General features: G+C 46.7%; 6 protein-coding genes across 6 annotated transcripts; 2 read left to right on the top strand and 4 right to left on the bottom strand.

Annotated features, from left to right (window-relative positions):
* The first annotated feature begins 19 nt into the window (after positions 1 to 19).
* On the top strand, positions 20 to 7,110 carry LOC6527452. Its single transcript, XM_002088508.4, has 5 exons — positions 20 to 140; positions 2,458 to 4,503; positions 4,731 to 5,023; positions 5,089 to 5,720; positions 5,784 to 7,110. The coding sequence occupies exons 2-5, from the start codon at positions 2,503 to 2,505 to the stop codon at positions 6,629 to 6,631; spliced, it is 3,774 nt and encodes a 1,257-aa protein (XP_002088544.1). The 5' UTR covers positions 20 to 140; positions 2,458 to 2,502; the 3' UTR covers positions 6,632 to 7,110.
* A 71-nt stretch (positions 7,111 to 7,181) lies between these two features.
* Positions 7,182 to 8,439, bottom strand: LOC6527451 (radial spoke head 1 homolog). Its single transcript, XM_002088507.3, has 2 exons — positions 8,335 to 8,439; positions 7,182 to 8,223 (listed from the first exon to the last, which is right to left on the bottom strand). The coding sequence occupies exons 1-2, from the start codon at positions 8,407 to 8,409 to the stop codon at positions 7,264 to 7,266; spliced, it is 1,035 nt and encodes a 344-aa protein (XP_002088543.1). The 5' UTR covers positions 8,410 to 8,439; the 3' UTR covers positions 7,182 to 7,263.
* LOC6527449 (UDP-N-acetylglucosamine--dolichyl-phosphate N-acetylglucosaminephosphotransferase) lies at positions 8,415 to 12,821 on the bottom strand. Its single transcript, XM_002088505.4, has 5 exons — positions 12,436 to 12,821; positions 12,236 to 12,377; positions 11,960 to 12,173; positions 11,610 to 11,844; positions 8,415 to 9,087 (listed from the first exon to the last, which is right to left on the bottom strand). Exons 1-5 carry the CDS (start codon positions 12,579 to 12,581, stop codon positions 8,595 to 8,597), a joined length of 1,230 nt encoding a protein of 409 aa, XP_002088541.1. The 5' UTR covers positions 12,582 to 12,821; the 3' UTR covers positions 8,415 to 8,594.
* On the top strand, positions 9,374 to 11,604 carry LOC6527450 (beta-1,4-mannosyl-glycoprotein 4-beta-N-acetylglucosaminyltransferase). The gene has a single exon (XM_002088506.4). The coding sequence runs from the start codon at positions 9,549 to 9,551 to the stop codon at positions 11,010 to 11,012; it is 1,464 nt and encodes a 487-aa protein (XP_002088542.1). The 5' UTR covers positions 9,374 to 9,548; the 3' UTR covers positions 11,013 to 11,604.
* Positions 12,822 to 13,029: 208 nt separating the features above from the next.
* Positions 13,030 to 14,906, bottom strand: LOC6527448 (sorting nexin-29). Its single transcript, XM_002088504.4, has one exon. It carries the CDS (start codon positions 14,779 to 14,781, stop codon positions 13,219 to 13,221), a length of 1,563 nt encoding a protein of 520 aa, XP_002088540.1. The 5' UTR covers positions 14,782 to 14,906; the 3' UTR covers positions 13,030 to 13,218.
* Positions 14,907 to 15,040: 134 nt separating this feature from the next.
* Positions 15,041 to 16,134, bottom strand: LOC26535227. Its single transcript, XM_039370656.1, has 2 exons — positions 15,354 to 16,134; positions 15,041 to 15,264 (listed from the first exon to the last, which is right to left on the bottom strand). Exons 1-2 carry the CDS (start codon positions 15,519 to 15,521, stop codon positions 15,082 to 15,084), a joined length of 351 nt encoding a protein of 116 aa, XP_039226590.1. The 5' UTR covers positions 15,522 to 16,134; the 3' UTR covers positions 15,041 to 15,081.
* Between the last annotated feature and the right edge of the window lies 1 nt (position 16,135).

A 16,135-nucleotide genomic window follows, 5' to 3' on the forward strand; every position in this document is an offset into this window, starting at 1 on the left:
AGCACTGGCATTTGGTATATTTCAACTTCCTTTTGGGATTCTTTTCTAAAACGTATTGGTATGCTTTAACGGTCCTTTTACGGTCACACTGCAACCCAGACGAAAAAAGACGCGAAAAGATGCAGAGAATATAAACAACGGTGAGATAATAATTAAACAAAATGCCACACGACATAATTTTTGAGTGACTAACATGATGGAGCAAAAAACGGAGAAATTACTTTCTATGTAGCCCAGAGAAAAGTTGAGACTGTGGGCAGGTGCGAGTGTGTGCGTAGCTGAAACGGCTACTTCAGGCACAAAGGGTGAAAAAAAAGCGAAACCAGAAGTTTCGGTGGCTTCATAATACCAAGAACTAGATAACCCCTGTTATTACCCGATCAGCATCCGAATCAGAGCCTCAAATTGTTGCCCTTGGCAACATCTTCAGCTGCACTACATGCACGTATGTACGTACATATGTACTCACACACACACACTCACTTGAGATGAGTTTTCCCAAGGTAAAAAGGAGGCGAAAAGCGATGAATGAATTATGTGAGTGAGTGGGCGGAACGGCGGGGAAATCTCCATTTTGGTGAATGATTCTGCCAGCGGGAAGCAGGGAGTCTCGGCTAATTGGCCGTTTTGCTGCTAGCCCGACTCATTAGCGGCTTTTCACATGTCACCAGGTGCTGCAATTGTATGCGTATGCGTGTGTGTGCCCGCGCGTATGTATCGTATGTACATTATGTATCCGCACTATATACCCAGTTAAACGGTTGTTTCTCGCCCTGTCTTGAGCTCGGATTCCATGACAGATTATGCAACCCACTCTATCTCCCTCTCTTTCGGGCTGCTCCGATTCTTTGCCTCAACGAAAATGGCATTTAAATTAATGGAAAAATATACATAGCTAACTGCCATATCAGCGGATTGGTGTTATTTATTGGTAGCACTTCAATTTGGCAACTACTTTCTCGCTCTACGGGGCGAACGTACATATGTACATATATAATTTAATTATGGTCTTAGATTCGTGGCATTTTTTTTTAGCCATATTTTTGCATGTGTATGCTCTTCTTGTTTTTCTGTCTGTGTGCTGGGCTATTTTTGTATCGGTTTTTCGTTATTTTTTGTTTGCATTTGTTTTGGCCAGATATCTACATACGTGTGCGTTGAATATTTGCCATCAACAGTCATATTTACTTTGCAAATCAAGCTCTTTGAAACTTGAGATTAATTCGAATACCCCTGCGACCATCCATCTTGATCACTTTGGCAAAGTGCCGGCTTATCAGTTTTATGGGCTCATTTGCTCTTATCAGCTTTTCCCAACAGCTGGCCACTAACCGTTGTCAATTTATCAACAAATAGAAAAGCTTTACGCCTTCCATATTCCATTTACATACATATATTCGACGTGGCATCGGGTCAGTCACTCGAGACATGGGCTATATTTATATTATACAATGAATAACTTTATAGTTCTCGAGTCTTTTTATCCCAAACCTATTGAGTAATAATCTTGGCAACTGAAGTGTAGTATATATTATTCGTAATTGCTTTGTTGGTGCAGGTTGCGGTTGCTGGGTGGGAATTCATTCGATGTATTTGTTTATAAACAAATGCAAGGCGGCGGCATTAAGGAAAATTAAGATATATGCTAAATTATAATGGCCACTTGCTGATTCACAGCGATGCTGATTACGATTGTTTTCCTGACCATTTATTTCAATAAAACTTGACGACTGCCTTAAGACCTATAAAACCGAGTACTTCAAGTAATAGAAACGCATACAGAGAGAAAACCTGCAAAAGCAAGTTATAATATCATAATTTGTATTAAAAACAAAAAGTTTAACTAAAAAAGTTATTATGACTGGTTTTTTTAAGTGTGCATTAAAAGTTCTAAAGTATAATCACTTTTTATAATATGGTTCACATATTGTAGTTCCCAGCATGCCCTAAAGTTCTTAATCTTCATTGCGTGCGAATGGAAATCTGGCGTTGGGGAAGAGGCAACTCCTTCACATCCAGACAGACACCATCATAATGCATTATTTAAGAAGAATACTACAAAAGTTCCCTCACTTTATGGTTCCACACATTTTCTGTGCGTCGCCAATTGGACACGCAACTGGACTGTGCGTCCTCCGCCTCCTTTAGACCACTGTTTTATTTATATTATTTACCTAACTTATTGATTTTGTTCATTCCACGGTCTTGCCTTTTCCTTCTCCCGCTGAAATGAGAGTTGCGACACAATTTTTGGGCTCCCGAAGGGTAAAAGCAAAATCAATAATGACCCAAAACCCGAATTAGTCCAATTTAGTGTCCAGACATCCACAAACTGCAGGATGGGCATAACGGGCGTAGAATATACGCAGTGGACATAGTCGACTATAACAAAATATGATATTATTATTTTAGTAATCAATAACACTCTCAAAATACTCTTATCTTCCCACCTTACAGGTGTACTATGCGACCGTACAAATATTTGAGATTACATACTGAAAAATGGAAGCAATATCGAAGATTTCCCTGATATTGTGTGCCCTGTTTGTCGTGGTCAACGCCGCTGTGGCCGTCAGTGGTGAAAGAAACCACTGTCAGGCCACTTACAGCAGTGCCGAGGCGTACCTGGCCCAAAGCCCGCAGCAACATCGTCCACAGATCAGGCCCCGGACAAGGACCTGGCAGGAGCACGAGTTCTCACTGCTGGGCTACAAGTTCCACCTGCCCTTCGTGGGCCATGCCGTCGACTCGGATCTAGATGATAGTGACAGTGATGAGGGTCTGTGGCTGGATGCGGCGGAGGCCGGAACAGAGAGCATAGAGGTGGAGGAGCATGAACTTCCTTCGGTCGGTCACGTTAATATCTCGGGCAATGTTTTTAAGCTTAGCTGCGAGCATGTGGACCTGAGGCGAGTTAACCAGGAGCTGCTCTCCCAGCGAAGCTCGCACATTAACTACAACCAGCTTAAGCTGTCCCATGTGCCTGCGGACCTTAATAATCCCCTGAAGCTGCCGCAGCTCGAAAGTGTGAGGGAATTCACCTGGCAGAGTAGTGACCTTAAAGATGATTCGCTCAGGGAACTCTTCACCCGCCAGCCGCACTCCTTTGAGTATATGGAACGGCTGAATCTCATCGAGAATCGCCTGGAATGCCTTCATTGGGCCATTCCGCTGGCCGTGCGTCGCTTGAAAGTACTTAAAATGAGCGGTAATCGACTGAGCAATTGCAGTCTGATAAACCTGCAGCACATGAAGCAACTGCAGGAGCTGCACTTGGACAGAAGTGAACTGACTTTCTTACCGCAGCGCTTCCTGGGCGAGCTTAGCGAATTGCGCATGCTGAACCTCAGCCAGAATTTGTTGACGGAGCTTCCACGGGATATATTTGTGGGAGCCCTGAAGCTGGAGCGGCTATATCTATCCGGAAACCAGCTGAGCGTGCTGCCATTTATGCTCTTCCAAACGGCAGCCGATCTCCAAGTGCTGGACCTGAGCGACAACCGCCTTCTTTCCTTCCCGGACAATTTCTTTGCCCGCAACGGCCAGCTTCGTCAGCTGCACTTGCAGCGAAATCAGCTAAAGTCCATCGGCAAGCACAGTCTGTACAGTCTGCGCGAGCTGCGGCATTTGGATCTTAGCCAAAATTCTCTGTCCGTCATCGATCGAAAGGCGTTCGAGTCTCTGGATCACCTGCTCGCCTTGAACGTATCCGGCAACAACCTGACCCTGCTGTCATCCATCATCTTCCAGTCGCTGCATGCCCTCAGGCAGTTGGATCTCAGTCGGAACCAGTTCAAGCAGCTGCCCAGTGGCCTGTTTCAGAGACAGCGCTCCCTGGTGCTGCTACGCATTGATGAGACGCCCATAGAGCAGTTCACCAACTGGATATCGCGTTATGATGAGTCTCTTGTGGATCCGCAAGTGCTCCATCGCTTGCGTTACCTTTCCCTGCAGCAGAATCGGAAACTAACTCATTTACCCGCCACTTTGTTCGCCAATACTCCAAATATAAGGGAGCTGCTGCTGGCCGAGAACGGATTGCTGCAGCTGCCCACACAGATCTCAGGGCTGTCGCGATTGCAGCGACTCAGTGTACGTGGAAATAGCTTGGGATCGCTGCCCGAAAATATCAAAGAGCTCAGACAGCTGCACTACCTAAATATATTGGGCAACGAGTATCAGTGCGACTGCAGCATGTATTGGCTAACTGCGTGGCTGGCTAATACCAGCACAAGCCTGCGCCACCAACTGCCCCATGCACAGAATAACAGCAATGGCAGTTCCAGCCAGACGCCACTGGACTCATACGAGAGTATCGACCACCAAATCGATGCGCTCAAGTGTCAGTATGGTTATCCCGGCGATATGCTCCGCGTGCTAAGCAATCTCAACTGCTCGGTGCCCTCGGTGGTGCAGTTCTCCGAGCCAAAGATGCACCTGCTTCTCTCCACCGCCAAGCTTGAGTGCCAGATATCAGGGAGTCCAGTGCCGGACATCATCTGGGTGAGTCCTTGTTAGTGTAGCCATTATTAATTGTAAAGTAGTAGACTTTAAAATAAGTATAACTAAGTATAAATTGATATATTTAGGTATTGTTTATGATATTAGTATTTATAATGCCCTTCTCATGGAACCCAGTTTATCATTTAGCCTTCCTAGAGGTGACTAAATGCATTGATCTTCCATTACCCTTTTATGAGGCAGAGAGTTAATCGTTTACCCTTCATCAGGTTACTCCCCGCAATAAGATCTTACGCCACCATGCTGACCCTGACAAGCGACCGATCATCATCGACAGCAAGGAGGATGCACACCAGCCACCGAGCGCCCAGGAGCTAGCTGCTCTGATGGACGAAAGTTACATCCAGTCGTTGAACTGGACACGTCAGAATAGCCTAGTGGATAGACGCGTAGTGCTGGTGGAGAACGGATCGCTGTTGGTGCACAATATTTCGAGAATTGACAGTGGCCTTTACACTTGTTATGCCTTCAATGTGATGGGTAAAGCCTCGGCAGGATTACGGTGAGACTAAATAGTTAATATTATTTTTAAATACCTATTAAAAGGGGTTTTCCCCTTTCCCACAGACTGTACATCGATCCCATTGTGTTCTACCGAGTTAAGATCGGTAGCATACTGTTTGGCACGGCATTGGCTACCGCATTTTTACTGCTAACCCTGATGGTGCAGGGATTGAGGAGCTGCCTGTCACGCTGGGGTATCTGTAACCGCTTCTATTGCTGTATCAATCGGAAGAAGAAGTCACCGCGCAAACGCCAAATATACGCTATGCTCGATAGCATCGAGACCTACAAGAGCCAGCAATTGGAGAGGCTGAGAGAGAACTACACCCAGCAGGTGCACCGCATCCGGGAGAACTGCGCCCAGCAGGTGGAGTGGATCCAGAGCAGCTACACCAGTCAAGCCAAGCATATTCGCGAGTTCCGCGATATAGGCTCGAATCACCTTACCACGCTGAAGGACCAATACTACGATCAGGTGAAGAAGGTGCGCGACTACTCCACAGGCCAGTTGAGCTGGGTGCGGGAAAACTACGTCTTCCAGAGGAACAAAATCCGGAAGTTTAGTGCGCATCAGGTATTGCGCCTTCGCGAGGGATACAAATACCAACAGCAGACGCTGAACAAGGTGCTGGAGAACCTTCCTAGTTTCTACTTCGAGAACTGTCGTGGACGATGTGAGGAGGACATTGCCGAGGGTAAAATATTGCCAAAACACTTTTAAGTCGTATTTATATATATTTAATATTTTTTTTTATCAGACATAGACTGCTACTTCAAAGGCCAAATGGACTTTGGTGGCTCCAAGGAGCTGCACATACAAAAAATCAAAGCGCGCCTAGCTGATAATTACTCAGCCAGCAAGGCGTCGCTTTACTATACCCCACCAGACGATGATTTGATGCACAGTTCGCCACTTAATCTGCAGACCTCGCCTATCCACATCAACTACATTGATGAGAATCTAGACCAGCAAAAGCAGTTGGAGCACGATTTTAAAATGGAACCTCAGCTATTGCTTTACAATGCTCCCATGCTCTATATGAATCCCGAAGGCGCCAGCAGCAGTGGTCAGGCGGCGGCTTTGGCGGCAGCAGGAGCTCTATCGCAGTTCATAAGCGTGGAGGACAATAATCAAGAGCAGGAGATGCAGCCGCTAAGGAAGATCAGTGCTAAGCCACTGGGTGTGCCCGAACTGAAGGACTTGAACGATGTAAAGAGCTCAAAGTCTTGCCCGGCCATTTATAAGGTTTCCAAACAGCGCGATGGTAGCACTCTCCATGAGCTGCAGAAGGAGGGCGAAGCACCCTACCAAATGCTTCGCCTAAATCCCGTGGAGACCACTTCGCTGACCTCCTCCGTTGCACCTGCGATGCAGGCGAGGACGGAAAAGCTGAACATTATCCTGGACGAATGTGGCGCGGCGTCGTTGTGCAAACCGGACCCGGAGGCCGGCGAAGGAAATAGTGAGACTCCACCATCCGAGTCCAGTTGTGAGTCCAACAGCATGGCCGCTAGTTGCGGCGATGTATGCCAGGTCAGCAGCAAGCTGGCAAACGCCGCCTCATTATCATCAACTGCAACCAAGCCTGAACATGCCAGCACTTAGAGATTTTTTAAATTTAAAATTAGTAATTGTACTGAAAAGTAGCGAAGATATAAACTGTATAGAGGTACATGAATCAAACACACATCTGCGAATGAAGTTAATGTTAATGGTTACGCTATAATGGTAAGGCAGACAACAATAATTAAATGTAGAGTTAATTAGCAAAACACATGAATTCAAGTGCTGAACATTAGGAAATATCAGAACAAGTCGTATGACACAAGTTCTACCGACAGATGATCAAAAACCAAGCTTAAAGAATTTAAAAATGAGATCAATTCACATCTGGAATCTATAGCTAAGGTATCACGTCAATAATACTTGAAAAGAGCCCCCCATTTGTGATTTCATTACTTAACGAATGTAAAGCATCAAAACTGTAAAGTGCAAGGCGTATTTTAAAGTGAAACTGACAAATTTTAATTGAACTGTATGAAAATAAAAACGTATATAACAAATAAACCTTTAGCATATATCAATTGGCGAATTCTTGCTTCCAAGCTTACAAAATCGATAAAATCATGCCATGCAAAATATTTTAAACTATATATTAGGATATACTGATACATTCTTTTATTTGCAGGAAACATAAAATAACAATAACAAAAGCTTGTAAATTAGAAGCTGCATTCCTAAGGATCTGGACACTCTGGCTGCTTGAGGATCTCGATACAGCATGGATTGGCGTCAATTTTGCACACCTCGCTCTCCGTCTCCACCTCGCTGAGATCGGTGATATCGCATTCGCAGGGGAAGCACTCCATCTCGCCGCCCTCCTCGCCCTCGGCCTCCTCACCCTCTCCATACCAACTGATCTTCTCCTCGCTGCGCATGCTGGGCTCCGTGGAGAGCGAGCAGACGGACAGCTCGGAGTCGGAAATGGCCAGCGGCACGGGCTCCTGCGGCAGCAGCGAATAGTCATACACGGCCATCTCCTGGGCAAACCACAGAGTTGGCTCCATTGGTACCGCTTCGCCCGCTTCGTCCTCCAACCGCTCCTCAGCATCCTCCATCTCGTCTTCGTTGTTAATCGCCTTCAAATTGTAACTGGCGGGCAGGAAGTAGCCCAGCAAGAGGTATCGACTGTTGAAGCTAAACACGGCCGGTCCACTCGGGTATAGGGAATCCCAAATTCCGTGGAGTATTGTGCACTTGTCCTCGTTCCCGATATACAGCTCGAAGGGACCCGTTCGCATATTGCTGTTCCAGGTGGACTTTATTCTGACGGACAAGCAACAGCCATCCGTTCCGCTGTTAATGTTATATATTCCCACACCATGACGTTGACCCTTGAACCAGTCCCCCGAGTAGTTGTCCCCATTCACATAGTTGTAGCGCCCCTTGCCGTGCTTCAAGTTCTTTCGCCAGTTGCCCTCGTACACGGACCCGTCCGGATAGATGAAGATGCCACGTCCACAGCGCTTCCCGCAGCGATACTGTCCGTAGTACCGTGATCCATCCTTAAACACGTACAGCCCGATGCCGTGACGGCGACCCTTCCTGTAGTTCCCATCATACTGATCTCCGTTGGGGAGGATAGCCCAACCTCTGCCTTGTCTCTGACCCGCTCCATTTCGACCGCCTATGTAGAGCTGCGATCGAGGAATTTTACAGCTTTATCAAAGTTAGAGCACAGTGGAGCCTTTGAACTGTACTACTACTTTTAGCCAGCCCATCCTACTCAGAACCAGTTTGCAACTTACGCCTATATTGGGTCCCAAATCCTCCTCTTCCTCGGGCGCCGACAGGTCCTCCTCGGATATTTCGGTCGCGGCCATGGTGATTTTGAGTTAACTCGCTTCTTTCGCTTCTTTATTGGCGAGTAAAGTACAGAATTTTACTTACGAATTACTTTCAGGAAATATTTAGTGTAGGCATTAAATAAATGTATTCTGTTTGTATAGTTAACTTAGCGAAGGCTACTACAATAAATATCAGAATCGAAGAATGATAGGATCGAGGGCTACGTTTTCGCATAGAAGTAGTTGGCCAGGGGATATCGAATGGTCAGGGCAATCAGTGTGCACAGCACCTGCAATCCCATTAGCATCTGGGTGACCACTCGCTCGTGGACAGGTCCGAAAACGACCAGGACAAAGTTAATGAGCGTTAAGTTGTTGGTCCTCACAACTCCGTCCGCTTTGGTGTGCCAGCTAATCAGTCGCAAATTCCGCAATACTGTGACCATCAGGCGACCCGGAGCGTTGAGATCCTCCAGGCGGAACTCCGTGGTGCTGATGTGGAGCAGATCCGTCTTGCTGTCGTACTGGGGCAGCCGATGACGCGGACACGGTACAAAGTGGAACAGCTGCGGCGTGGAGTACAGGAAATTCAGGATCTGCGGCAGGAAGAAGAGGAGCAGGGTCTTGCTGAAGTGGCCCAGGATTCCGACCACGGCAAAAGTCATGCCGGCAAAGTAGCAGTACGTGTCGCCAACAAACACCTGAGATGGATACCTGAAAAATAAGGGAGATAGCGAAAATATTACAACGCAAAGTTAGTAACCCGAAATAATAGAATACGTACTTTTAATAATAATTAAAATCAATGTGATGTAAGAAAGAAAAATTTTTGTAAATATCTGTGCATTTATTTTAGAAATACTTTAATGTACAAATTACAGTTACTATATTTAAGAAGACGGGAAAAGACTATAACGTATACTGAAGTTTCAAATAATATCCTTAGTATTTCGATAACAGTAGAAACCAGTGTTGTAAGGCCCGTCGAAACGAAGCAGCCAGATTAAAACTGCAGCGGCGACCAGCTGACTGAGGACATTTGCGTCAGCTGTGCGGGGGAGGTGAGGGGTACCGTAAAATTTTTGGGCGTGTTTGCCAGCGAAAGAAAAGCGTGAAAAGTACGGAAAATCGCAACGGAATGAGCATGAAATACTGCAGAAAGTGAACCAGTGACCATGGTGAGAAGCACAATCCTGGCCACCCACACCCAGCCACCAGGAGCCGGCCTGGGACGGCTGGCCATCACCAAGAAGCTGGTGCTCTGGTTGGTGCTGGTGCTGCAGGTGGGCTTCATCGGCTGCATATGGCTGCTGCAGATGAGCCGTGGCCAGGAGTCACAGCAGCGAAGTGCAGTGGACCAGGCTGGCGGACGGGTGAACTTCGTGGCCAGCGGAGAGGCTCCTAGGGAAAAGACATCCCTTGTGGGCGGAGCCCACTGTCCGCATCAGCAGGACAATGTCAATCGCTATGACAGGGACTTTTATCAAATGAAGCCGGAACGACTGAACGAAACCCACCTGCCCGACTACCACGTGCCCGCCTATGTGGACGCGGAGATGGGCTTAACGCCCGCCCTCTGGTGCTATCGCGAAGGTACCATTAACGAGAGCCAGCGGCTCAACGATGTGGACTATCTAATGGCGCCGCCGCAGTGCAGATGTGAAAGTGGCTGGCACGGCAGGGATTGCGGCCAGCCGGAGATCATATGGCGAGCCCTGATGACGTCCAATCGGGCCAGCAAACGAGGCGGAAGCACACCGCTTCAACTGGTCGAGGCCAGTTCCACTTCCCTGCACCGCCTGTTCTATATGCTGGAACTGGGCGCCTGGGACCACCTTAGTCTGGAGCTCTTGGAGCTGCAAATTCGAGCCCTCATCGAGGTTGTGGACTACTTTCTCATATACTATGTGAGCAACGGCAGCAAGGAGCGGAGTCTGGAAACCATGCTGGGCAGCCAAACGAGCTACACGCTACTCCGCTGCTCGTCCGAGACCAACTGCAGCAGCTCAATGGCCTACAGTCACTTTAGAAGGCAGCTGTGGCAGCAGTGTGGTGTCCAAATGCAGGCGCAGGATCTGCTGCTCCACGGGGACAGTGGCACTGTGTATGCGCCAGCAGCACTCAAGTTTCTCAAGTACTATGCAAAGGATGTGCTGCCGCTGAAATTCCGTTTGAAGTACAACGTGTACGGATTCTATTGGCAGCATCCGAAGAAGACCCTCTTGAATGGGGTGATAAGTTCCTTGGGGCACCTGCACAGTGCCCAATTGGACGCCCACCGGCTGCTCCGGCTGGCGAGCAGCACATTGGGTGATCTCAACCACTACGGCGGATGGAACTGCGAGCTGTGTCTGCCTCCTGAGCAGATTGTGCTCCTGCTGCAGAGCTCCAGACACCGAAAGCTACCAGTAAAGCTACCCAACGATACCCGCAATGCCCACATCGATGCCAACTACATGCAGCAATTGATAGCTAATGGAGTTCACATCGATGGCACAACGCAGCTGCACCGGTTGCGGGAGCAGAGCGAGAAGTATTTCGCTCCCGAGGAGGCGCTGCTGCACAGCAGCCAGTACGGCCAGCTACTGGTGAACCTATACGATGTGGACGTCGTGGAAGATCTGCAGGACGAAGACTAACTACGCCTGTCAAAGTGTGACTTGGGCATGGCACCCTATCCAACCAGCGTAAACCTACGAATATATATTTATATGTGCCTGCTTGAGTCCCCATCAAAGTCTAACAATCTCATAATCATCATATCATACTCTGCCTAATCCACTCATGCGAATGCCCTTCTGTGTTTTTGGCCAAGCGAATTCCAAATTTAGTATCTCAGCTCAGCAGACAGGACAGATAGACCCGCCATCTGTGATAAGAAAAACCAGAACTAAACAATGAATTTATGAGAGGAAGTCGATACGATACAACCAACTGAGCGCAGTCTCAAATTTGCTGGAAAAAGTTGTGAAATGGGTTGAACGGAATTTAGCATTATTTTTAAGATATAACACACACGATCTGTATGAGAAAGCTTTTTAGATTTACTTTAAATACTGATACCAGTTATCAGAAGGCAAGCTAAATTTAATCGAATTTAGATTTGGTTACAATTTTGAAGCGATATTTGTGTTATTAGTTTATTACTTAAGCACCCTAATTATATTTAGACGAAAATTTGTTAACCTTCCAGATCAATTCAGTATTTCTAAATAAAAATCAATTGGAATACTTACTTGTTGAACTTCCAAAGCGCCAGGGTGGTGGCCAGGAAAGGCAGCATGAAATAAATGGAGAATATATGCGAATCCACCTGATGACCGAGCATTAGTTCAATGGCATTGAACAGCAGAATGGAGCCCGCAATTATCAAGGATTGTCCCACCTCCAGGCCATTGATACCCGCCAGAATGTTGATAGCATTTGTGCAGAATACCGCCAGCATGCCCATAAATACGTAGTAGAGGGCACCTTGAAGAAATCAAAATATTTGTCAGTAGGGAACCAAAAGCGTTACTTCTAAACTCAATTCCATTGAAGTTGCAACTTGATAGAGACATCTTCGTTTCTGAGGAACCTTAGGTACCTATATTCAAAGAGGTTCCGAACAGATCCCTCGCAAAGTTGGGCATGATGACTGTAGTGGAGTTATAGTTGACGTAGTACACCATAAGCAGCGGTAACGTGGCGATAGTGGGCAATAGGAGCTTGTGGCGCCATCGCAGGTCGAGCACGTCATCGGCAAAGCCCAGAAAGATCATGCAGCAAATGGACAGAAGGGCGGCAATCAATTCCACGAACTGTGCGCGGAATAAAAGTCGATAAGGTGGCGCACAAAGACATCTATCAATTAGATAAATACCTTATCATGTGGAAAGGTATCGGGTTTGCCTCCAGTAATCGCATCCGTGGCAGCTGCCTCATCGAAGGCAAAGGGAATCGGTATGAACAGAAACAAGGAGACCAGGAACACACAGCCAATCAGCACGCCAAAGGATTCAGGTCTACAAATATAAACCATTTCAATTAGAAAACCTACAACACCAAGAAGCGACAACTTACACTTGCGGCTTGTCCTTCTTGCACAGATCCTTGCCAAAGAGATTGGCCTTGATGAACATCTCCCGGAAGCGCGGAATCATCCGCACAGTCATGCAGTAGGCGGCGGTCGAAATAGCCGCATTGATGGCTATGGCAACTCCCGACATGGTCGGCCTTGAAAATCCACCTCCACTTGCACTAATTCAATTAGGTGGTGGTGCTGAGTTCCCAGAAATGGGACGGAGGCACGCGTACGGAGTGTGCTGATTGTATCAGGATATTGAGAGGCGGTGGATAGCCAGCCAATCACTCGACCATGGTGCAGAAATCAATTACGCCGACAAAAGTACACGCAATTGAATCTCGAATTGCTGATAACAACAAACTCAGCTGTTCGGCGGCTAGTGTGCCCGTACTTTGGGCTTTGGACGTACTAAACAGCTGATTTTGGTATAATAATTAAAATTATAACTTAATAAAATACCACAGTTTAATTTTTTAATTATTGAATAAAAATCTCAAGGTAATTTCGCCCACACATCAAAAGTCAGAGAACGGAATTTTCTTTCTTTCAAAAAATTAAAATAAGAGTGGTAAAAAAATTACGACCGAAAGTAAAAACTACACCAGATGAAAAAGGCTTAACTTTATTTAATATCATTGATTACAGCACTTGCACCAACTGCGTTGTTACACATATAGATAAAGATATCTACAACAAAATAGATAAAATATGTTGCGAAATACTTGTTCTTTTCGAGCTTCCTTGGTTGAGCTTGGTTAGCTTAGATCTAGGTAAGATTGCTATTTATCCCTGAAGAAGGGGAAGACCTTTTGCAGCTCCGCCTTTGACTTGCAGGCCTCCACCTGCGGCAGGGTCTCCACCAGATTGAGCAGATAGATCTGCAGCTGCTGACGGCGTTCCTCCACGAAGACCAGGTTCATGTTGCCGAAATGCTTCTTTGGTGGAAACTCCACCGCGCTCACCACTGGATGGGTCTTTAGCAGTGACTTGTGCAGCTTGTTGAACTCGCTGTATCGTCTGAAGAACGTCCAGTGCTCCAAACGCTGCCTCATCGTGATGTGAACCTCGTAGGTGTAGTGGGAACCAGATCGATGTGTCTTTGCCAGCTTTACGTGCGGAATGGTTATCAGGAAATTGGAGCACAGCGATGAGCTGGGATCGATGCCGGTCTCCTCAAACTGTTTTGTGAGCCTTCGAATGAGCAGGCGGTTCTGTAGGCTGAGCTCCGCCACGCGGGTTTCCAGTAGAGCGCATCTTTCGTTTAGCTGGTTGACGTGCTCCTCCAGCGCCGCTTGCTGTTGGTTGTTAGCCACGCAGTTTGCAGAAGAGGACGACTTGCTCCATTGCGAGGACGTGTCGCTTCGGTCTTCGTAAAGCTCTGGCTCTCCAACATGCGCGCCAATATTTGGCAAGGGCGTCTTGAGAAACTCCAGCTCAGGTTCAATAGGGTCGAAGGGACCCAAGTTGACTTCTTCCTGGGGCTTGGCTAACTCCTGTTCGATGGATTCCTTAGAGATTAGTTGCTGTACCTCCACCGACTCGATGGGCTTTAGAGCACCCAACAAATCCTCTGTGGAGCTGGCGCCCTCAATGGGTCGTTCCACGGCAATAATAGGTCTTTTTTGGCGTCCCACCACCGGCACTGGACTGGTGGTGAATATAATTGGTTCCTCTTTGGCGGGAACACTTGACGTCGACCTCCTGGGGGCATTGAGCTCTGTGGTGTCCACATTGAGGGCGAATAATACATCCCTGAGGGAGTCTATGATCTCTGGCAGCTTCTTGGCCGCCTCATCATTGAGTAGCAGGGACCAAGGGGTGTAAAATCGATGCAATTGCTCTTCGTCGCTTAGCCAGGTGAGGACATGGCTATGCAGGCGCTTTTCGTTCAGCGTAGCGCGTATGAAGGCACGTCCTCTGCCCACATTCGTCCAGATCTGCTTGAGGTCCATGTACCTCTGCCGTTCGTGGGGCGTCAAATGCGTCTGGCAGAATTCCCAGAAAGTGGCGTCATTGTTGTTGCTGCCTCCGCCCGCATTTCCAGACACCATTTCCTGCATGTTCTGGATGAAACTGGAGGCACTGAAAGTGGAGGAGCTGGCCGATTGCCTCAGTCCGTAGGAGATTAGGTCCTCGAAGGATTCGCAAAACTCCTGAACAGATTCATCTCGCTCCGTGGCCAATTCTTTTCCACTGAACTTTTGCGAGATTTGATGCGCACTTTCCTGGAGACGACGAAAGATGTCCTCACGTCGTTGGCCAAAGGTACTGCCCGCCAGTTGGCTGCGCATGCTTCGGAAGCCTGCCTCTGTGGGCATTGAGCTGGATGCATTTTCTGGCATTCTTTGTGGCTATTATTTTACTAATATTATTTTCTACTCATTTTTCTCTCTCGGCTGTGTGCCAACACTGGTTGCTTGACAACAAAACAAGCCGAACAGTGTTGCAAGGTCTTGGAGTGGCGCGTTCAGCACTCCGATTGTGATTTTTTTGGTTTCTGTGACTCACATTAAACAAATCTTTTGGAAATAGTTTTAAATACTTAAAAATACTAAAAATTATGAAACTATTGACAGTGTAATCAGAAAATCATGAATACCTGACTTATTTTACCATAGGTAAACAAAGTAAAAGAATTTCTATTAAAATTGGGCTTTTGCTATGTTAAACAGTTTAGTACAACTATCGATAAAATTTAATGAAAAATCACTCTTTGTTATTGCTAGCTGAACGTGCCCACCTTTGCAGCCCTGGCGATTTAGCGGGCAAAAGAATGCCAAAACGCTGTTTTGCGACTGTGCAGCCCTGGCACTTAATTGCCATCCCTGCTCGGCGCAAATGCAAAAGAAGTTAGCTCACAAAAATCTGTAGAAAACCATCGCTAAACGATTGAAAAGGCAAAGAAATGTCGTACCGCAAGTGCTAGCAACTGGGGAAACCCAAGTCGAACGCGTTCAACGTGCAAAAGTGTAAGTTTGCAGCCAGTGGCAGCAACATCGTGCATTTTCTTTTGTGTTCGCGTTCGCTGTCTGCGCAAACGCTTCATTGACTTTTCGAGAGTGAACCCATCAATTGTAACCATAAATTTGGATAAATTGGATATATGTTCGAACCTTATTTAATGGCCAGTTAAGTGGAATTTCCTGAGGCGGCGCCGTCAAAGGTAGCCCCTAAGTTCCGACCGCCACGGAAGGCTTTAATCACATTTCCGTGCCCTTCCCTCCCTGCGCAGCAGCTGCGTGCAGAAAAGCAAAAGTAAAAAAGGCGGAGAACAGAAGGAGGCAAACAAAACGGACAACGAGGAACACTGGGAATCGGTCAGGATCTACAGCCCATATGGCTGGAACATTTGCCGGGTCCAGGAGCTTTTCGCAGCTCAACAAACGGAGAGCATTTTACGTTGGATTGCCATAGAATTGCAGCCAAATAAGCCAACAGCTTCTAATAAGTTTTCGATTAGGAATACTCACGTTTGGCAGTCTAATATTTAGATTCGAACATTTTTAAAACTTCCTTTGCGAATATTCAATTAAAAATCCGAATTAGTTCACAATAGACTAAGTAATAATTAAATAAGTTTTAAAATGTTTAGACAGGAATAGCTAGGGAATATCTTGGCCAAGTTTTTTAAACCACACTAAGTTGTAATATTTCAAAATAGTAAACTCTTTAAATATGTTTGTTTTGCAGCCAATG

Source organism: Drosophila yakuba, chromosome 2L, assembly GCF_016746365.2.
Source record: "Drosophila yakuba strain Tai18E2 chromosome 2L, Prin_Dyak_Tai18E2_2.1, whole genome shotgun sequence".
Classification (NCBI taxonomy): Eukaryota; Metazoa; Arthropoda; class Insecta; order Diptera; family Drosophilidae; genus Drosophila; species Drosophila yakuba.